A 23257-nucleotide genomic window follows, 5' to 3' on the forward strand; every position below is an offset into this window, starting at 1 on the left:
CTGCTCTTAAATTACCTGATCTGCTGCTTCTCCTCGGCCAAACCTGCCCTTTGGTTAGTAAAGCGCCGGGAAGCCGATCCGCGGCAGCTAGGTGAGTTGGCGAAGGAACACCTGCACCTTTGTTTAAGCTTCGGGGGACCTTTGCGGGACTCTTACGCAGGGGACACCGGCGCGGTTATTTAGGGGCGGAAAACCCCCAAAGGGCAGACGATCCCACGCGTTTCGGGTGCCCAGGGCACCGGCGGCGGGGAGGTCCCGGGGACGGGAGGGCCCCGGCGGGACGCTGCCCGCACCACCGCGCCGGTGGCGGACACCGGCGGCGCGCTGCCGCGGGCGGGGGGGCTGCGGCGGCTCCGAGCCGGGCGGGGCGGCGCGGACCGGACTTCGGCCGCCCGGGCCCCCGCGGAACACGGAGCCCCCGGGCCCCGCCGCGGGCAGCCCCGGGGCGCGCCGCCGCCCGGGCAGGGACGCCGGCTCCGGGGGCCGGATGGGGCCGGCCCCGCCGCTCCGCACTCCCCTCTCGGGCCTGCAAGGCTCCGCAGGCCGCAGCCCGGGCAGCCGCCCCCCGCCCGCCCGCAGCCGCCGCCGGTCACATCCCGGGCGGCGGCCCCGCCACCCGCTCCGTCGCGCCCGCCCCAGCGCCCGGCGCGGCCGCGCACTCACCCGCGTCCGTCCCGGGAGATCCGGCTCCTCGGCGCGGGGCGACAGCGAGGACCAGAGCAGCAGCAGCCCCAAGAAGCTGCCCGCCAGCAGCACGGCGCGCAGCAGGAAGCCCAGCTTCAGCCGCATCCTCCCGCCCGCCCTCTCTCTCCCGCCGCCGAGCACGCAGCGCCCGGCCCCGCGCACCGGCCGCCTTCCGCCCCCCGCGGCACCGCACGGCACGGCCCCGCCGCCGCTCCCCCGCCTCCCCCGGCCGCCGCTGCTCTCCGGCAGCCGCCCGCCTGCGGAGGCTGTCCTCTCGCCGCCGCCGCACGTACAAACTTTTTTTTTTTTTTTTTTCTTCCTCCCCCCTCTTTTTTTCTCCCACCCCCGCGCCGCCCCGGTAGGCTGCGGGCTGCGCGCTTGCCTCCCCGCCGGGCGCAGCGGCCGGGGTGATGCGGAGCAGGAAGTGGCCGCCGCGGGAGCCGCGCGGTTCCACGTGGCCGCCCCGCACCGGGGCGGGAGCGCCTCGCCCCGGGCCGCCGCTCGCTCCTGCCCCCGCCCCGGCTCAGCGCCGGGCGTGCGCTCCCGTGCACCTGCGCCCGCCCGGACCGCCACTGCGGCCAGCCGCGCCTGCAGCCCTCCGGGAAAGGAGGGAGCAGTGGGACGCCTCGAGTGGGGTTTCGGTTTTCCCGGTTGGGTGAGCAGCGCTTGCTTGGGCACCGATTTGTAAAAATTAAGGTGCAAACGTTTAACTTCAGGGGTTGTCATATAGGTGTAGGGTAACGCAGGCCCATTAATTGTTGTGTGCAGCCTGGCCAAAGTAGAACTGGAAAGTCAACAGATTTTTCTTGGGGATGGCAGATTAAGTACAAGATTACAGAGATGCTATCAGCCCCACAGCTTGTGTGTTATTTTGTTACTAATTTTCTGCACTAAAAGTTAGGCATCCTATTTCCTCCTTTGAAGGAATGCCACTCGTGCACGCACACACACCCAGAAAACTAGTAACGTGAGCTCTCCCAAAACCAGAGTGATGCAAAACCAGCACTTTCAATGTATACCACTTTTGGTTTTTTCTGTGTATTGAGTACTATCCCCTTGCTCCGATGTTTTCCCATTCTATTTCTTCTGTGCACTGGGAGGGTATCAGATCCATGGATCTTGAACTTTCAGTGATAAGGAAAAAATATCCTGCAGAAAAAACCAGGATATTACACCTTGAACAGGATAACTTTGGAGGAAAAAACTGCCCACACCTAAGTGACCTTTGTAGTTGGACACACCTAGCCCCAGAAGTATTTGTTTATTCATATAGCTTGTGCTATAGCACTGCGCTATGTCTTTTTTTTTTTTCTTTCTCATTCTAAAAGATCAAGGGATGAGACTTAGATAAATGCAGTGTTTAAGACATGAGCAACAGCTCTAATCCTCATAAGTGTTTGCACAGCCCTGTGACTTCCACAGGAGCACAGAGCTGTTTTCCTCAAAGCCCCCTCCCTGTGTGCAGCTGCAGCAACCACACAAATATCCCAACACAAATATTTAGGTGACTGTTTTCAGGTAGATAGCAACAGCTGCACAGGGCTGAGAGGGACGTTAGGGTTTTTTGGATGGAAAACACAGAGATGAGGTGCCTAGCTCTGAGCAGATCCCCTGGCTTGCCGAGCCCAGAAGGAAAAGGCAAGTTGGGGCTGTAAACTGGGAAGGTCGGTAGGCTGTCAGAGAAGTATAGAAGCATCTCTCCACCTCTTCCTGCAGTCTTTAGTGGAGACCTAACTGCAGCAAACAGTGCTCTTTCCTCATGTTGTTTCATTCTTCATTTTTGGCATCCCTTTTTAATGTCCTGTGCTGTTGCTCTAAGCACACTTGAGGAAAGTGAGAAGAAAAAGTTAGTTATAGCGCTGCACAGAGGGTACAGCCATGGGATGGGATACTGCTCTGCTGCTGCTCCTCAGAGCTGAGAGTGGTGGGGACAGAGCCCTCGCATGCAAGCTGATATGATGGCAACTCACATTTGTAAGGCTGCCTGCTGAAACCAGATTTGGGTTTGGGTTTTTTTTTTCAGATGGAGGTGTATGTTCTGCACGAAGCCATAGGCAAAGGTAAACCACACATCCGTGATTCACAGAGAGCTACACGCTTGGAGGATGATCAAGAGCTTTGTCGTTTTGGTTTTAGATTGCCAAAGTCTCGCTGTCAGTGAACTCCCCCGCTAGCTATCCGACGACAATGGCTTCTGACAATGGCTTCACGAATTTTAAACACCCCAGTGTTTGTTTTATCCCGAAAGAGAAGTAGCTGATGCCCACTGGGAGGCAGTACGGGCCAATGGACAGGGTGTTCATGCCAGCCAGCCCCTCTCTCTGCCGCAGCCACCAATGACAGCAGATTGGAGAAGGCGTCATGTTTCTGTTTGACCATTGTACCTGCCTGCCCCGATTCCTCAACAGCGAGCATCATCTACCTTTTTTCTTCTCACGTACAAGCCATGCAGTCTGACTCCAGAAGTATTAGATTAATACTGACCTTGGAAGTGTTTTATTTCAGTTGTATCCTTGTTAAGGATATGCTGAAGTTTCAAAATCTGCACTTACAGCTCCTCCTATGTAGTAAAGTGCCTAAGAAGACCTATAGAACATATTTTCACTCTTGTTGAATTTGTATCAGCTAAGACAGAAAATTCAAATTAAATTTGGCTTTGGATTGCCTCCAGTACTATTCAAAACCACTTTTCAAAGTCTTTTACAACCTGGAGAGAAAAAGATGGAGGGTTAAACACAGGCTTTAGTCCCACTCAGTTACAAAATGTAAGTAAATCTAAATTTATATATAAAAATATAAGTGTATATAAAAGTAAAAGAAGTACATAGTATATAAATATAAAACATTATGCTTTCACTACACAGGCAGTATTAAAACAAAACACTAATCTGTTATTAGGGAATTAATCAATCTCTGTTAGACTGATATTTAGTCATTCAAATGTTTCAAACAGGCTGGCAACTGTCACAATGTTTGTATCTGCATGTGGACACCTACTGCTTGTCACATAGAAATCATATGTTCACTTCTCCATGTATGACTCCAAATAAATATGCAATGGCATTTAAGTCATTACAAAGCCTTGCTGCTCTTGAACCAGAGACCTAGGATGACCTGGAGGTGAGGTATCCGATTACCAATCCCCTAAGCCATGCAGTTGCTTATTGCTGGGGATTTGGGGGATGGTGTCTGGAGCAGCCAATGTCAAAACCTCATGCAGTTGCTCGCATAGGAGAAGCATCTGGATGTGGATCTACCCCTTAACTCTGTCCTGAATATCTGGCCACAAAAAACTACTCTTCTTGTTCAGAACACAATGTCTGAAAGGAAATTCCTACAGACTTTTGTACCTCTCAAGGTGAAAAGCACGTATTACAAAGTTCCATAATACAACAAGCTGCTGTAAAGGCTTCATTCTACATAAAACCTCACATTTTGCTCATCTGAGAGTTTTCTTCTATCAACACATAGACAATCTTTGTAAAATCTGCAGTTCAGAGGCCAAATTTTCTTTCTGCTTAGTGCAGAGAGCACAAAACACAACTGGGATTTTTTTGTCACATAAATAGGTTTGAAATTAAATATTTGAAATTAGCAATGGTGTGCTGGTTTTGGTTGGGGTAGAGTTTATCTTCAGAGTGGCTGGCATGGAGCTACATTTTGGTTTTGTGCTGGAAAGGATAACACCAGGATGTTTTGGTTGCTGCTGCGCAGGGCTTGCCCAGGATCAAGGCCTTTTGTGCTCCTCACCCCATGCCACCAGGCAGGAAGCTGGGGGTACACAAGGAATTGGGAGAGGACACAGCTGGGACAGCTGTCCTCCACTGATCAAAGGGATATTCTAGACCATATGGCACCATGCTCAGTACATAAAGTGGGGGAAGAAGAAGGAAGGGATGGGGACATTTGGAGTGATGTTGTTTGTCTTCCCAAGTCACCTTTAGGCATGATGAAGCCCAGATTTCTTGGAGATGGCTGAACACTCACTTGCCTATGGGAAGGGGCAAATAAGTTTCTTCTTTTGCTTTGCTTGTGTGCATAGCTTTTCCTTTACTTATTTAAATGCCTTTATTTCAACCCAAAAGTTCTCCTACTTTTACTCTTCCAGTTCTCACCCACATCCTGGTGGGGGAGTGTGTGAGAGGTGGTGTGGTGCTTAGCTGCCAGCTGAGGTTAAACCATGACAAATGGATTCTAGACCTCAAACAGTTACACTTTCCTTAGATGTTTCCAGATATAACTACCAACACTTCATTAAGTGCAGTATTTCCCTACACGATGTACTCTAGCCTTCATGTAACAGCAAACTCGGTCATGCTTTGATTAAAGAAAGTGATGGAAAATGCCAGCTGGCAGAAAGTAACTTGCCTTCCTAAACAGAATACTCTCAACACAAGCAACACCTTTGCTCTAGTGAAACCTTCCAGTTCCACGTAATCTCTTTTCCCATCCTGACCTTGCATTTAGATGGTCATCTCTGAACAAAGCCTTTGCTGTTTCCTGCACTGTTACTTTGGATCTGAGGTGAGCTGGCTGTTGACCCTTACAGAAAGCTCGTGCAGTGTCTTAGCCCTACAGCAGATTTATTAGTACTGCCTGTTGGAGTCCTGGGGTGTCCTGGTGGAATCCAAGACACATCTTCCCTAATTTTCATCTGAGAAGGTAGGAGCTCAATGTGTGGCTGAAGATGCCTGGCCACATCTCCCTTACTTATTTTAAGCTCATTCTCCCTTGTGACACCACCCCCAGCACTGAAGGATTTGAAGAGAGATTCTGGATTAATGAGGTGGTCACTGCAAGGAATAATCCAAAGGGCACAGTTTGGCATACATTATGATGAATATAAAGTTATGCCCTAAATATTTACCATGTGTGTATATTTAACCTCAGAGTTGACAAAAAGGAACTGAAGTACAGGATTTTAAATTCTTCCTAATTTCTGAGATTGTTTTAAAAGTACTTTAATCAAAGTACCTCTAGGGAGTACTTAATATATGCTGTTGCAACTTAGACTATGATTGCTTAATCTTCACTGTTTTGTGTTCATGATCTCCAGTATTTAGTAGCATTCTTCCTGTAATTCTCACTTATCCTTTTTTTAAGCCAGCAGTTTAGCCATGCATGTCCTACCAAAAATTATCCTTCAGTGTTTCAGCATTTGAATAGATGCTTTTGGCAGAGTGATGTTCGCCTCCTTTGCTTTTCCTGTCACTTTTATGCAGAATGTGTTTTGAAGTTCCTGTCATTACATTTAGCCCCCATACTCCTGTCATGCCTACTTAGTCTGTTTAATTCCTGCAGTATCACCTCTAGCTCCTCTTCTCTTTTCCCACACAGCAACAGTAAGCAAGCTCATTATTTTGTACTGGTCTGGATTCTACCAATGTCCCGAAGATTGGAATGTAAAATGATTTTTTTTCCACCTGCCCTTTCTGATAATGAGTACCAGTCAATGTTTATGAACTATGTTGTATTATTAATACTGCTTTTGTCTAGAAAAAATTACCTTCTTTTGCACCTACAAGTCCTCAAAATATCCACACTGATGAGTGTTGACAATCCTTGACAGATTTAGATCTCATTAAAATAGTGGATGGGATGGTCTGTTATGTGGGCGTTTCATTTAAGTAAGAGAAGAAATGGAATGATTCTGAGCATGGTTTTTCCATTTAAAAAGCAATATATATATTTAAAATTACTTTTCAGAGAAACTTACCTGTATTTTGAGCCAGACAAAAGTAGGAGTAGTCATATACTCAGACCAGTCTCAGGTCTGGAAAATCTCCTTTCCCAAGGTGCCATATTTCTGAGCATTTAAAACAGAAATTAAACTTGCATCATTTCCTGAATCTAGGGCAGAGAAAATTGAAAGAGGTTGCTGCAATTTCTGTTATACTGAAAAAAGGAATGTTGTAAACACCCACAATTTCAGATGCTGAGTTGTTTTTCTAAAAGACTTTTAGTGGAGTTAATTTGATGAAATTGTCAGTCTGAACAAGAACCACAGTGACTTTGAGAGAAAAAATTGAAAATTTTACAACTGTAGATTAATTAGATTTTTGCATTTCTTAGGAATTTTGTTATTTAGTGATAAACTGTCGATAGTTTAATAAATAACTGGCAACTCGAGTATTATCAATTCAGTATCATTTATCAGCCATAAACCTTCAATAAGTTTGACACAACTCTTTTCAGGATATATTCTGCCATGTTGTTCAAAATCAAACAAAACCTAACTGTTGAAGACATGAAGCATTTGTAAAGCATTAGAGAAGCTAACATGTCAAATTTGCACAAGATAAAGCCTTATGAAGTCGCACAGGCAAATAAAAAAAGACACTCAAAATTGGTTACATGGAAAAGTGTGGATGTACAACAGTTATTAAATGCTAAAACCAGGATATCTTTTTTGTTCCTTAGCTTACTCACTGTTCCAGGAAGAGTGGCCTGCCTCATTTTACATAAATGCATAAAAGGTCCATGAATAATTACTGGAAAAGACCAGTCCAATAGATAGATTTATACACTGAATAACATTGCAGAATCCTTCCAGACTCTGATTTTCAAACTGGGGTCCTGGGGAATGTGAGTGCTGTCTGCCACAGAGAATGATACCAAGACTACTGCCATTAGCCATATGAAGTTTGTGGTATATATCACAAATTGGTAACTGGAAGTTAAGGATCTTAGTAGCAGAGAATCACAAAAGCATTGCTTTTGAAATGCTATGAATTCTTATTTTGAAGCCTAAGAAAGCTCCGAGCTATCTTAATTCTTTGAAGATTTTATACACTGTGAGTTTGATGTTCTTGGTGGCTGGAAACAAACACCACAATGCCGAGCAGCCTCTTTTCTTAGTAAGCTGTCATTTGGAGAGAAATTCTTAAACAGTAGATTATTTCTATTATGTATTGTCTGACACCAAGTTGTATTGATTAGTAATTCAATGAAATGATTCTATTATAAAAGGCATGTTTTGTGGGAATTGCAGGCAATAGCAGCTGTTGTATCATAACATTGCACACATTCAAGTCTTCCACTAAATAGAATCATAATGAAATAGATTTCATAAGGGCTTTAGTACACCATGTAGTGCAGAATTCTGGGGAAATTTTCCCTTTTCTCAGGTTCAAAGCTCCAGACAGATATTCCTACTTGGTATTAATTAAATGATTTCTAACTTTTATAGCTTTAGCTCAGGTATCAATGTAGATAATTCTTTCAATTTTTTTAGTATGCTTTCCATCTTTTTCCCAAACTGAGAGCTCAACAAAAACAAACAAACAAAAAAACCCAAAAAAGAACCAAAAAATCCAACAAAAATGCTCCCCCACAAAAAACCCAAACAATCCCAAACAAACCCAACTCTCCAAAAAACCCCAAACCCAACCAACTTTAGAGAAAAAATTATTAGACATGTCAAAAAGACATTGAAATGAAAGCGAAGAATTGTAATAAAGTCATCTTGGCAAACCAAACTCCGCTGCTTTTCAGTCACCCATGACAAGTTAGAGGGATAATGTCAGGATCTTATCCATCTTCAAATACCGCAGGTTTCCAGCTCTCTCAGCTCACTGCCACTCAACCCCTTTTTCTAATATACACCAGTGTGCTGGTTTTGGCTGGGGTGGAGTTAATTCTCTTCCCAGTGGCTGGGATGGGCTGTGTTTTGGGTTTGTGCTGAACACGGGGCTGATAATGGGGAGATGTTTTTGTCATTGCTGAGCAGGGGTTGCACAGAGCCAAGGCCTTTTCTGCTTTTCATCCTGCCATGCTGGGGAGGAGACTGGGGGTGCTTGGGAGGGGACACAGCCAGGACAGGTGACCCAAAGTGACCTCCAGACCATCTGGCGTCATGCTCAGTATATAAAGTGGGGGAAGAGGGATAAAGGGAGGTACATTTGGAGTGATGGTGGTTGTCTTCCCAAGTTACCATTAGATGTGATGGGGCCCTGCTCTCTTGGAGATCGCTGAGCACCTGCTTGCCCATGGGAAGCAGTGAATTAATTCCTTGTTTTGCTTTGCTTGTGTGCTTGGCTTTTGCTTTCCCCCTTAAACTGTTTTTATCTTTATTATTTTGTCCACGAATTCTCTGGCTTTTACCTTTCTGATTCTCTCCCTGATCTTGCTCGTGGGGGAGTGAGCAGCTGTGTGGGGCTTGGCTGCTGGTTGGGGTAAATTCAAGACAAAATGCAATGATTTAAAAACTAGTTGGCTGAGTAGTCAAATTAAAAACTTTTCTAAATTCCCAGGTGTGTGCAATTAGCAAGAAGCAGATCTCTAGACTCTACCTCTATTTTTGCTCTGGCTTAACTAAATCTTTGTTCTGAGTAGTTTGATCAAATCAGGGACATCCCTTAGGTTTAGATGTTAGAGTTTACTCTGTAAGTGGGAAAAGGTTGATTTACAGTTTTGTCCTTAAAAAAAAAATTACTTGTTTCAACTTGAAAAGCATATTTATAGAGCAGAAGACTAATCCAATTAACATTATTTCAAATTAAACTGAGGAATCACTGATTTATTCCTATTCCCTGATCCTTTGAGTAATGAAAGCTGCCCCTGTAAACCTTAGGCTGAAGTGAAGTTTATTTCATTCCTGATTTACTATCAACAACTCTGACATTTGTATATATCCCAAAATGATCACAACATCTGTGTAATTAATTGTTTTTTCTTTTCCCCTCCAAACAGTGCTTTGGGACAAAGAAGAAATGACAGGAAAACTTCATATTCAGTAAAGTATGGTGATTTACAGCAGGACTTTTGTAGACTGTTGGCTAACTGCTTGGAAAACCTGGATGACTTCTTACTAACCTTCAAGATACAGAAGTGAACATGTCTTCAAAACATTTTAGATTTAAATAAGTGGACTTATAATATGAATGAAAATGAGTGCAACAATTTGCCTCTCTTTCAGGTTTATATCCACAGTCTCTCCAACTTGGCCTGCTTAGTCTTTGGTGTCAGGGCTGATTAGAAGAAAGCAGGAGATAGAGGCACTGTTCCTCCCAACATTTAGGTCAGCTCTGATACTCTCTCCTGTGTATCTAGGCCACGTCTAATTAATCCCAGAATATTCCATCACTGCTGGATTACCTCTGTCAGCTTCTCCCTCAGAAACCTGGCAGCAAAGATGTTACCTTAGGTGAAGATTTTCCCTTTTCTAAAGGCAAATGGGAGTGGTTTTTTTACATTGTATAACTACATAATGTTTATGCAACAATTTACAGAGCCCTTAGGATGTGAAGTAGTAGAGGCAAATAGCTTCACTTGAAATTACTGGAATGTTGCCATATTTAAACAGAGCCAAGATTTCACCCCCAGTTGTTTTAAGGATGAAATTTACCAGCCTTCTCATCTCCAAGTTCGAATCTGCTATTCAAAAGAATCACATACTTTTTCCTTTTTCCAAGCCAAATGTGAATACAAAGTGCTTAATCAAACTAAAATCAGAAAAGGAGAAAGATCTAAAAACACAATAAAAATTCCACCTAAAAGCCTACTGAACATCAGCAAAAGTTAAGGAACAAAATTGTATTTTTGCACTTCAAGCTGCAGCCTGCAGTCTGCCATGGTCATTACCAGAATTACATAAACAGTTTGCAAAGACACATAACAGCTCTGGGAGGTGCTTAAATCAAGACAAGCCAACACGGTGGAGCAGTGGATATGCAACTGGAAAAATAACCCAGAGCAATTACTGAACTAAGGACACACTGCACCCATGTCCTGTGTATCACCATAGTGAAGCACAGAATCACAGCACTAAAAACAGACTGTTAATTAGCAATGCAAAATTTATATGCAATTATGCAAGGTGCTGGCTGTCTCAAGCAGTGCCACATTTGTATAATGAGGGTGAAAAGTATCGTGACTTTTGGAATCAATGCTCTGTAAACATGCATTCATCTATGCAAAGAGCCAGTGGATTTTTTTTTATACCTGATGGTAAAGTACTATATGACAAGACAACTTACTACTTGTAGAACAAGAAATACCTGCTATTGGAGATGTATTAACTTTAAAATACAGGCAAAGAACAGCATAGGCATTTCTGCAGTGGGTGGGGTATGTTTTTAAACTACATCCTCCACTGCGCAAATTATGTCCTTGCAATCTCCTTTAGTTAAACATCAAAAGGATTTTCACTGCATTTCGTACAGGATTGTTGTCAAGACCTTCATTTAAATGCTTCCACTGATACCTTCAGGATTATGTAATACTAAAAATGTAAATAAGATGCAGATTTGTCACATACTCATTTTCCTTTCCTATGTAAGTTGATTACTAAAGCAGGAAATGCTATTCATAAATGCTCATTACTAACACACTAAAAAATCCATATAGCAAAACTTCTTTATTTCTTTAACGTCACTAGAAAAATTGTCAAATTAGTATCAGCCATGAGTTCTGCATGAATTAAGATTTCCCTGCCCTCCACATGTGCAGTTTTGGGTCATTGACATACTTAGCACCTGTGTTTGTAAAGTCATCTTATGTTTTATTTCACACTAGGAGGAGGAAGGCAGATTTTCTAGTCATAGGGTGAGTGTACCTGCAGCAAAAGTACAATAGGTGTATTGCAATCCATAGCCAATGCAGTGAAATTGCTGAATGCTGCTGTCTTGCATTTAACGTCTTAGCCTGAATGCACAGACAGGTAAAAAAATATTGTGACATTTTGACAGGTAAAAAATGTACACTGGCTGGTGATATGATATTAAAACCATTCCAGCTTAGTGTAAGCTCTCACAATTCACATTTCTCTTCCACCAAGGTCCCCTATTATGATACTGGACTTCACCAGAGGAGAAGGACTCACGTCTTTTTTGTCATGGCCCAAATTTCTGACTGTACCTAAGAGTCCTTTAAGCATATGTGGCTCTGTCTGAATTTTGGTCATGCAGCTCAATTCAGAGCAGAAGGATGAACTAGATTTCTCCTGGTGTTTTTAACTGTGATAAGCTTCCTGATGCTATTAGTATCAGGAAGTAATATTAGTAAGTAAGTAAGTAAGTAAGTAAGATACCAAAATAAGCTTGATACTGTGGGATAGTTACCACTATTGAGAGATTATAGCATCTTTGTCCTTTTGCTTTGGAGATTTAGCCCTTCTTGTGCTTCATCACCCAATTCAAACTCTGCACAGACTGCTTTAGTGGTGGTAGCAAAATGAAGACCCAAAAATGCTCTCTAATCTTGTAATTTCCCATCATGTACAATGCCCACGAGGCTACTAAAGTTTCACCATCTTTTTTGTGACCAGCATCTCAAACTGATCAGCCTTAAGTAGCAGAGCAAAAGTTACAGTTGTTAGAGCTATCTCTAGTCTTCATGACTGCATCTTGATGAGAGAGAAAGGTGTGCTATTTGTGTGGATTCTACAGGGTCTAAACTTGGAACGCTACTGCTCTGTATGAAGCAGAAAAATATGAAGTTGTTATTAGAAAAGTGTATCAGTCATGTTGATTTAAAAATGCTCTACATTCAAGAATGTGGATTTTAGACTCAGCTAGGCATAATCTTCCTTGTAACACCTACAGAAGTTAATTAAACTTTGCAATCCAGACAGAGATGCACTATTAGCTTAGACAAGAATGATAAATAACTTGCACTTTCTGAGAGAATGAGTACATATAGTACATGTAAAATGTATGCTATTATTTTAAAAAGAGCTTTTAAGTTTTTATGTGCCTGCATGACTTGCATTGTTGTTGAAAAATTAAAACAGTTTATTGTATGCCTTGAATGCTAGAAATTGCTTCATATCATAATAGTATCCTCTCTGATCATTCAAAGCTTTCACCTAGTTCTTCCTCTCCTTTTACTGCCCTTTTGTTAGTCTGCCATTCTTTCCTCTCCCTCAAAAAAAAAAAAAAAAAAAAAAAGATTGTTTTATATATTATGAATTCCTCATTAGGCTCCTGATACCAGGATTCCAGTTTCCTGGTCAATTATCTGGGTACAGTTAAATGATTCTCTCCATTCAACTATCCACAATAATTGCCAGTAGGAAGGCAAGTGTTTCACCATGCACCATGATGCATGGAAAGGACCAGCAATAGCATCAGCATTTACACCTGTTACACAGACTAAGATAAAGCCAGATCTTTCTAAAGCTGGTGTCACAGCCTTCTCCCTGCTATTTGCAGGTATGGGAAGAGCTTCTCACAGTGACCAAACAAGTCTCCAGCACTTTGGGTGATAACAGCCTGTCGCTGATGAAACCTGAGACCTGATATAAAATGCAAACAGGCAAAATCACTCAGCAAATGGATGTCATGGTTCAAGAGCTTCTGACAGTCAAAGTCCTCAACAAATACCTGCACCTTGCCTAAGTTTATGACTTTGATGTTCCTCAGCTCTGCATAGCAGCACATGCCTTCATTACAACAATCCTTGTATTGTGCACCAAAACCTGAGCTCTAAAGAGGCAGCAGAAATCAAGCTAACAAATCTTCGCGTAGTTGTCTGAACACACCCAACTTTCTGCCAAGTCTAAGCTCAGGGGTTCTGGGGATGAGCATCCTGATAAGCTTTGAGCCAAGCTAAAAAAAAAAAAAAAAGGATACAGTTTCTCTTTTCTTTTGACATAATAAAGGCCTGGTGTCCATTGTTGTTTACTTCAGATCTCAAGCGCTGTCCTGTCCAACTTCTAAAATAAAGAACATCATTATGTAAATTGATCTGTCCAGAATTCCTCAGCAGATATGTCTGGTTTTCTTCACTCTCCTGTGATGTTGTGTTTCAAATTCAATACATTATTTTATGTATCCTGCTGACACTGTTTATTTTTAAGAGCATGAAACTCTCAGTGCTCATCTACTCTTCCTTAATACTGACAGTGCTCTGAACATGGTACTGGCTCTCTGAAGCAAGGCAAATGAAATAGGAGTCATCTTGGAAATGGTTCTGCTTAACATCAGGACAGAGATTACCTTGCCTTCTGGTTTTGAAATTTCAGTATGCAAAATGCAAAAGGATCCTAGGAGCTCTGCAGGCTTAGCAAGGAGTACAAAGTTTGAGTACTGTTATGCTGACCTGGTTCACTTCTTTCTTTATCTTTCTCTGTTTTCTTTTTGCTTGGTACACTGTCTATTATGCATCCTTGTCCTGTGTTTGCTCAATTGCCTAGCACAGGCTAGTCCAGGCTGTTATTAGAGCACCTACAGGATGGGGCATGTATTTGCATGTCTCTTAATCCTGGAAGAAATTGAGACCTCAGGCAGGCACACACGTGCACACGCAACCTACTTATCCAGGATTTCAATATGTTTTCTATAGATACAGAACCCCCGCAGGAATTTCAAAAGGTGTATCTGCACTAATTAGAATCCGTATCATTTGCGTGCCAGAGCTTTACTCATCACCTCAAATTGCCTTCATCCACCCCAATTTTAGCATTCATATCATCCTGCTTTGTTGTGAAGACATTTGAAAATGAGTTTCAAGCTCACAATCCATCTCTAAAGCAGTAATGAATCCTGTGACTTTTTTTTTTCAATAAACCAGCTTGCATAGCAAGTCAACGCTTTTATTACTGTTAAATTTCTTAATTCTGTAAGACTCCTGAGGCTGAAATACCTGCAGCTGTTCAGGACCATTGACTAGGTATTTAATCTCTGAAAGTATAAGAAGCTTTTGTGCATCAAATTCTGCATACTGCTTTTTTGGGTAGTATTTTAATAAGCTTTAATCACTATTTTTGCCCAATCATTCTTAAGGTCCACAGGCCAGATGCTGAGGATGTATAAATCATGCAGCTCGAAATACATCAAAGAAACTATATTCATTTGTCCCAGGATTTGGCTTCTTACTTCCAGTTTTACCATGCTCTTTTTAAACTAATCTTGTGAATGCCTTAACCACATCCACTTCCTACTGTATTCCTCTCAATCCCTTTCAATTACCTCCTTCTTTACTTATAACACCCCCTCCCCCAATTATTTCCTTGTAAATCCTTTTAAATCCTAATTTTTCGTATCCTTCTTTCCTTTTTTTTTTTTAAATTTTAAATTAGCTAATTGTAAGAAGCATTTGTAACTCTGAAATCATACTTCTGAATGCATTGTGGTATGTTGACTCTAAGGGCTAAAGTTTCTAAGCAGCTTTCAGAATAATGAGATTTGTGGGCATGACTCCCTTGCACTGCTATAAAGATTTACTCTTTAGAGTTTAAAGATTTTTAAAAAATCAGTTTCTTTGTGCTGCTGACTTGTAAACACTGTGCTTGGAGCATGGATCCTTTACAGCACAGTTAGCCTTTTCTCTTTCAAGTTACTTATTGTGCTTGAGGAGCTTGTGAACATCTACCCTTAACTTTAAAACCCGAGGGTGTGTCATTCTTAGCAGCAGCTGATACACGCGGCAGTTTTTGTCCAATTTGCCTCCACTCTGCACTTAGCATTTGTGTGCATAAAATATTTGCACTACACATTTCTTTAACAGGCAACTCATTCCCGTTCTTTGCCTGACCACATATCCACTGATAAGTGGCAGCAACTTGTAGATATCTTATGGAAAATCTCAGTCCAATCAAAAATGGTAGACTCATGGAACACATTTCTCAGGTTAGCAATGCCCAAAATGTTAGTCTAAAATGCTTGGGATTTGCATACATTGGGTTCCTGATATCTCATAGTCCGTTATACTCTCTATTATTATTTCCCATCAAACTGCATGACAGGTAAGCCTGCCTCTCGTGTAACTATTGCCTGCAGTCTGCCTGACCTGGTGATTTGGGCTGGGTTGGCTGGGTCTAACCTCGGATACCATTGTTTGCCTTCGCAATGATGCTGTAGCACAGCTATATCAGCGTGCCAAACAGGGTGAGGTGGCTTCACTGATTGCACCGGCTGGTGCTCGAGTATTTGCATTGCCTCAGGCCAGCCCGGCACTCCTGCACCACACCCGCTGCTGTGTGTGCTCTCCCTGGGTGCTGAGGGACATTTGTCAACCTGAAATCCAACTTCCTGATGCAATCCAGGATGCAGCCACGTATTACTGCTTTTTTTCCTTCCTTCACCTCCCCTGACACAATGAAACCACATCTCATCCTGCTGTTTTCTTCTGAGCTAGTCAAAGCATGTGTTGAAGCCCCTTGCACACCAAAAATGCATGTTGTGCTACTACTTCCTCAATATATCACCAGATTTTGAATGCCATGGTTTTGCCCCATCAGCAGCTTTTTGGTTAGCTGATACCATTCATCATGAGCTATGGGAAACATAATTACAAAGAACTGGAGAGTAAGAATGCTACGCAAGCCTCCTGGAAGGGAGGCAAGAGGGGGGAAAAAAAAAGGCTATCTAGTACACGTATGGTTTTTCACACATGGCCTCATCTCCCTTCCACTTTCCTCAGCAATTATGTGATAGTCGTTTTACCATGGACCCTGTTATCATAAAGTTATACATATGCCTAAGTAATTTGATAACCAGGGTATTTAGGCTTGTGCTGTGTCTGTCATGCTGCCCAAAGCTGCATAAGTATATTGACTTTTCCATAATTAAAACAGCAATACCCATTCATTGGAATTAACTGTTTGCTGAAGAAAAACATAACCAGAACTGTTAGGGGCAGACTTTTACAGACCCTGGAAAATGTTAAGGTTACAAGAATAACATGCATAGACATGAAAATCTGAAAGACAGGTAGAAAGGCAAAGAATTAAAAAAGAAGTTAAGAACTATTGAGTATTTCACACATTAAAGTGTTTAGAAGGCTTCATTCTTTTCTATTCCTTGTACCAACTATGCTTTTATACTTCTTTTTTAAGCCCTTTACATCTTAGTAATACAACTGTCACACCAAGCATTTGTAGGTATCTAAAAGTGTTCATTTTGAAGAAAAAAAGTTTCCTGCATTCAGAATCACCTCCTTGCTTAGCATGCACTGGGAGTAGAGAAGGTTGCAGTACTGATGATGTGTCTGAATCCTCAATACATTTCCCATCCAGCACCTTTTGGCTTATCCCTTTTAAATACAGAGAGTTTGGGGGGGTGGGTGGGGGGGTGGTGATGGCATCTTTTTTTTCATTTTGCTGCCCAGTGATGTGACTTGGCATGGCTGCTTTAGGAGAGGCAAAGGAAAGGTGATTGGAGTCAGGCTTTTGTTCCTTGGCAGCACAATGTTTTGGGTCAAGGAGCCAGGCTACCTTTGCTGCTGTGCATTCACCTTCTTCCCTGTATTAACCCCAGCAGCTTTAATACATCTTTTCCTGGGGGAAAAATGCTTTTCTTTGCAATGCAGTTATTGTCAGATCTAGTTTTTACAGGTTTATGGAAGCATTACACAAATGCTTTAAGCAGGCAAGAGTGAACTCCTGCAATCATATACAGCCTTAAGCATGAAAGGGTGCTTAAAGAATTGCAACTTTTTAAAAAGCTTTCCACTCAGAAGCTGATCCTGCCAGGATCTGGTAAATTGATCCAATGGTTCTTACAACTCCAGGATGCCACAAAGCGTGGGACCAAGCTGTGTCTGAGAGCCCCAGATCTGGTACTGTAACAAGCACTCCCAAAAGCAGCGTTCTGTGTTTTATATCTACTCTGCCAAGTGCTGGACTGGGACAGTGTGGAAAAGAAGCCAAAGATACCTTCTGCTTTTTGTGCCAGCTCTTGCAACTCTGGGGCATTTTTCCATAAGGCCTTAGTCCTTACAGCCTTGTAAATAAATTCTAGCTGTGACAACTGAAGAAAACCACAATCTTCCCATCCTTGCTCTCCAAGCCTTTTCACCCTCCAGTTCCCTCCTAAAACCATGCAGAGTGCTTAAATAGCTCTGAAGGCAATTAAAACACATTCAAAATATGCTTCATGAGATCAACTCGAAGTTTTGTATGCTCACCATTGGCAAACTATTTTGTCTTTTCAGCTTCAGACTTGAGCCTCTTTCTCTTTCTTTGAGGATAAAGGGTTTCCCAGGGTTTCTAAAGAACTCTGGTGACCTTTTCTGGACTCAGCTGGCTTTTTCAGCAGGCAGCACTTCTGTTGCCATGGCAGTGGGAGCCAGAGCCCCAGCTCTAGTCCAGGGGATTTCTTCTGAGGCATCATTGCCACAAGCAATAGAGCAATAAGGTGAGGATATACAGATGCTGCCTGGGTTATCTGATATGGTGTATTTTGCTATAGATAGGTAGCTATGGCATTTATGAGGCAAATTACTTCTTTTTGAATTTTGTCATGGAAAAGGTCCACTTAGGGACCTCTTCTACACTTCACTGTGGCCTGAGAACATGTGCTTCAAAACAGTGAGTGGTGGTGCACCTTGTAAGGGGAGTTACAGCAGCTCCATCTTTTTGGGGAGAAGCCAAGTGCCAACAGGTATTCCCCTTGTATTTCATTAAGAACTAGCAGACTTCTTGCCCTCCTTCACATGAGCAGCTGCTGTTCACAGAATCACAAACCACCCTGCACTGCAGAGCCACAAAACTTTCACTGGGGCTTTGCAGATGGGAACATCTCCATGCAAGTAAGCTCATATTTGACCCTTGCACACAGCTGTCACCATTGCAATCAGTAAAGCTTACAGAGAGGCCTGCAATCCAGTTTTGTGACCAGATGCACTCTAATTACAGCAGTACAAAACCCCCTTGTGCCAGTTCACTCAGCTCACAGGGCACAGAAGGACCAAGAGTCTGCCCCAGGGCTATGCACTGAGTGCATTCTTCCTAGCCCTTCTGTGCTCCCTGCTCTTATCTCCCCTCACGTCTCCATAATCTTTGGAAAAATAGGTGCTCTGAGGAGGTGTTTTTTGATCTTTTTTTCCCCTCAAGTCAACTGATGAGATCATATGTTTGGGTTTTGGGTTTTTTCAATAAAACCAGAGAAAAGAGAGGGACCAAGATCCATTCTCAGTGAAAATGTTCTTCTTTGGTGAATGTCAGCAAATGGTGTAAGATCACTAAGCTAACAAAGAGGTTAGGTTTTGTACATTGCTTAAAAGTAGAACACTTATGAGCTTATGTTGGTTCTCCCCAGAAAAGCAAAAAAAGACTATGGTCTAGTTAAAAAAAAAATCTAAACAACATCCACAAGAAGAGAAACACACCTTACATGCCACATGCTATAAAAACTCAGATCTAAATCACTACTGCTTTTCACAGAATATAAATCCAATGATCCTTTTACTTACAGAAAACTACTTAGCACACAAATAAAAACCTTCATTAAAGAAAAGATGTAATCTTTAAATGAATACACAAATTGCTGTTAAATAGTCTGTACAGTGCTGCTCTTCTGGGCAGAGTAAATATTTTGTGATATACTGCTGTCTCTTAATCTGAAATGCAAACTGTTTTCTTTATTACTGATATAATAATGCATTTTTAAAAGATGAGCTGCAATATTTGTGTATGTCACCACTGTGCTCAGACACCAAGTAAAGAATATTCCAGCAGGAAAATAATAGAAAAATATTTAGTTTCCCATCTTCAAACATAAGCTTTTGAAGGGAAATAGTTTTGTTTGATGGAAGCTCTCAAGGGAACTGGAAACATAGACCTTATTCATGACTAGACTTTCCTTAATTTCATCACATATGCATTGAAAAGACTGTTCTGAGAATCACCACAGCTCCAGTCTTTAGGTGTAAGCTAGCTGAAGATTATCTCAGTAATGGGTCAGGTGAAGATCTAATGCAAGAGAAAGGTTTTTTCCCATGGAACAGAAGTTCAGCAGTGTTCCCTATACTAAAAGTAGCTGGCACACAGGACATGATATTTATTGCTGCTGCTTTTCATTTACTGGAAATTAGGATGTGGCAGCTTCTAAACCAACAGACACATTTCTTAACAGAAAAGCTGTGCCTCCCCACCTTTCCCTCCCAAAAACTGCAACCTCAGAGAGAGTTAAATTGACAGGTCTTGCTCTCAGGTCTACAACTGCAAATGACCTCATGAGCTCCCTTCTGATAATGCCGCTTGACTTGCCAAACATCAAGAAGTTTAATCACTGACCTGATTTTTGATTGGTGTGGTCTCATGTCAGTTGTGTGTCCCAGTCCTTGAGGAGTTGGGGTCAAACCTTCTTAAAGGGCCACAAATGCAGGTTTCTTGTCACAAACATGGAGAAGGCTTAGCTGGTCACTAAGGAGGAGGTACAAACAAGACCCCAAGTGAAACAGCTGCAAAAACCCCAACCCCAAGCATGTACTTGTAAAGGCTTTATATAAATCCTTGACATGGTCTGTTGCTATGTGGGACTGATGAGGGGCTGGCAGTTCCTGCCCCTGACTGCAGTCTCCTGTGCTGGTGGTGCCTGCATGGACCCTCCTGGGTCACCTGAACATGTGGGGTGGCCTAAGGAGGCACTTCAGGGGGATGCCAATGATGACTGTTTTCCTACTCTCCATCAGAGCTCTGGGAAGCACCGAGGAGATGACAATAACCAAGTAATCCAGACAAAGTGCACATCTTCTCCTTTAGTTCAGGCAGTTGCTACAGAGCCAACTGCTGTGGCAAAAGGCTGTGAGGGATTAGTTTACAGGTGCTACTACTGGGGTTAGTCCCCCCTTGCTGCACTTTCCAAACTCCTCTGTCTTTTAGGAGACACTATCCTTCTACTTATCAGTTTTGCTTCCCCCTGCCATAATAAAAGTTTACCCTGGCATTTCCTTGAAGCAGAAGCTTATCAGTTCTAAATCAGGAGGCATGTTTAATTAAAACAGTGGTGAATGTCACTTGAGAATCACTTAGGCAGAAGAAAAAAACACTTAAAAACCCCTGTGTTTTTCCCCTCATGTTAAAAGGAAAAAAAAAAAGAACTAATTAGAGCAATCATCCAAATACAAATATGCCACCAGACACCCTCTTCTGCATCTACTCACCGGGGCTTCCAGTTGAAGAAGTCACTACAATATCCCTTCAAAAATCAGAGGGCAGATACTGGTGCTGACCAGGAGTGCAGACACATCGCCTTCCCACCTGGCTGGGGCAGCATGTTGTCCAGACTTCAAAGCAATTCCCATCGTGCAGACAGGCAGCACTCCTCCAACTGGTGCAGGGAATTACCAGTCAGAGGAGCAGGGATGTAAGCACCACCAGGGAGCAGCTAATGTTCAGAGCTATTGCCCAAGGTGGTGGTGCATAGCTTTTTATGCTGGGAGTTCAAGGGCAGCTGCCCTATGCAAGCCCTAAAGTGGACCTGTGTCTGTAGGCTGAGATCTTGTCGCTGATCTCCTCCGTCAGAGAGCCCTGCTACCTCTTCAAGAAGCTGCCCAGGCAGCAGGATCTCAAAGGGCTCTCACTCTTCTCCATCCACAGACATTGCAGAGGAAGGAGGGAGGCAAGGAGGTAGGAGCCAGGCTTGGGTTCTCTCCTTCTTGACTAGCAGGAACACATGGCAGCATCTCAGCCTGGAAGTAAGAGTCAAAGTAGAAACAAGTCTCTCTTCCCAAGCTGAGAAGCTGCATTTGGAGTTGATAGACATGCTCCAGTAACTGCTGTGTAACTCTTGTCTCACATTCTTGCAACCAGGGACAGGACATTCATTTCAATGCAAGATGCAATTCCACCTCCTTTCTCTTCTCCCTGTAACAAGTATTATTACTCTCCTAATACACCCATACCTGCAAGAGCTCTTTAAAGCTTTTTCCTTGAAGGTTTGCACGTGATGTTATCAAAGGTAATTAGTTAATTGACACACAATTCACTCTGGTTTCTGGTTCTGGCTCTCTGGTTTCTTTATACATGCTATTTTCCTTGGGCTGTGAACTTTAAATGATGCAAATAGGAAAATTCTCTGTTGTTTTACAGCTTTTAACTTTAGGCTATATTAAAACTAATGCCTAATTGATCTTGATGTATCTAAACCACTTTGTTCTCTTAGTAATGATTCTTCTTTGTTCCTAATTGTTCTCTTGCCAAGGGTCATGCCTGTAATGTTAATGACTCCAGTTTCTTTAGGGACTTAATAGAAGTTTTTATTATTTGTCAAAGCCCCCTAACTTACACTTGGAAAAGTTAGAAAAGTGGAAAGGTTAGGTAGAAAATCACATTTTTTCCCCCTGATTGGGCTGTCTTCAGTTTGCATCTGACTACAGTATCCTTTAAGCCCTCTAGATAAGGAGGAGTCACATTTTCAATGAATGCTTATAGTTCTCTTAGTTTTGCTAGTTTTGATGTTCAGAGATCTTTGGAAGCAATGTTCACTTTAACTGCTCCCTCAGAAACAAATAAAAATTAGATTGTGACCACTTAAATCCTACCACAACTCTGCCATATGCAGTAGATGTCAGGGATGGATTTAATCGATGATTTTCAATTAGAAGGTTTTAGGATAGATGTACAGCACTGAAGAACTGAAGTTTATGGGTATGCGTAAAATTAAGTTATAGGACTCAAAGAGCTGCAAACTAAAAAAAAAAATAAAAGAAAAAAAGAAAAATAATTCCTTTAAATATAAATAATATGTAGTAATCAACTCTTTCTTCCTTAGTCTTTGAAGATGATTGACTAATACTGTTCTTCTATATGACTCAAACTTTTGCAGTTAATCCTCTTTATGAAGATGATGTATTTTATGTCTTATCAGTTGTAGGTATAAGGACTAGTGGTGCTGGGAATTTCTAGGGATTTTTTTTGCTGTTGCTTTGTTGGTGTTTTTTTTTTATGTGGAAGTGGCACAAATAAATCTTGACTTACATAACTTTTTACTGGAATCAAGTCCTCAAAAACTTTTTGAATGCTTCCTTATTTGTCACTTGAGGACTATTATGTGTATACAACTGTTTTGTCCTCACTTGTTTATGTCTCTTATTTAGGTGGCCATTCAAGACATGATTTACAGTACTGCCAGAGCTAACGGTGCTCTTTGTTAAAGGAGATGACTCTGTTTTCTCTTTCTGTTGATATTACATAGTTGGCATGGCCGGAGTTGCAGGATTGGGAGCAGCAATATGTCCCTGGGCAGCCCTGCAGCTTGCTGGGCTTGTCCGGTTCTTCACCCACCCAACAGAGCAGCTTATTTTAGCTGCAGCAGATGTACAACAAACTGAAAAATTTATGTGTAGCTTCTGAGAGGTATTTATTCATTCAGATCATGGTATTTTTTTGAAACTGCTGTTCAGCAATCTTTTACTTTGTATCCTGCAATGTAATACATCCAAATATGAAATAGGACAGGTGTACATTTTTTATTCCATAGTTCAGATTCTTAATTACAGTCCAGAAATTTACAGGCATGTGCTCTCTGTAAATCCTTTAAGCATGTCCTGACAATATTATTTTAATGCATAAAAGTCGGTCAGTTTCTACAGCTGTTATTCAATAACATCTAAGCCAACTATCTCAGACTAGTCAGCACAGAAGTGTATGTTTTCATTTTACTTATAATGTATATATTACTAATTGTAGTCTATTGTATAATACTTCAAATGCACACATCTGAAAATATTTCCCCCCTATTTTTAGAGAGCTATATTTCCTAAATTACAATAACCAAATATTTTGACCTTGTTTCACAGAAATTTAGACAACTCCATCTTACTTTAATTGATCTCTACTATAGCTGCCTATCAGCCCAGCTCATTTCTGTCTGTCTTGCCTCGTGGGACATTGGTCAGTGGTTACAAA

The 23257-nt window shown here is 42.2% G+C and overlaps 1 protein-coding gene across 1 annotated transcript in view; it reads right to left on the reverse strand.

Moving 5' to 3' along the window:
• The window catches only part of GALNT7 (polypeptide N-acetylgalactosaminyltransferase 7), a gene marked incomplete at its 5' end in the record, with an annotated part of 68778 nt that extends 67989 nt beyond the window's left edge, over positions 1-789 (reverse strand). The window contains one exon of the mRNA XM_084203799.1: positions 664-789. Coding sequence (XP_084059925.1) covers positions 664-789 — 126 coding nt within the window. The remainder of the gene's footprint in view (positions 1-663) is intronic.
• Between the last annotated feature and the right edge of the window lie 22468 nt (positions 790-23257).

The sequence above is a fragment of the Fringilla coelebs genome (genome assembly GCF_963513975.1).
Source record: "Fringilla coelebs genome assembly, chromosome: 4".
Taxonomy (NCBI): Eukaryota; Metazoa; Chordata; class Aves; order Passeriformes; family Fringillidae; genus Fringilla; species Fringilla coelebs.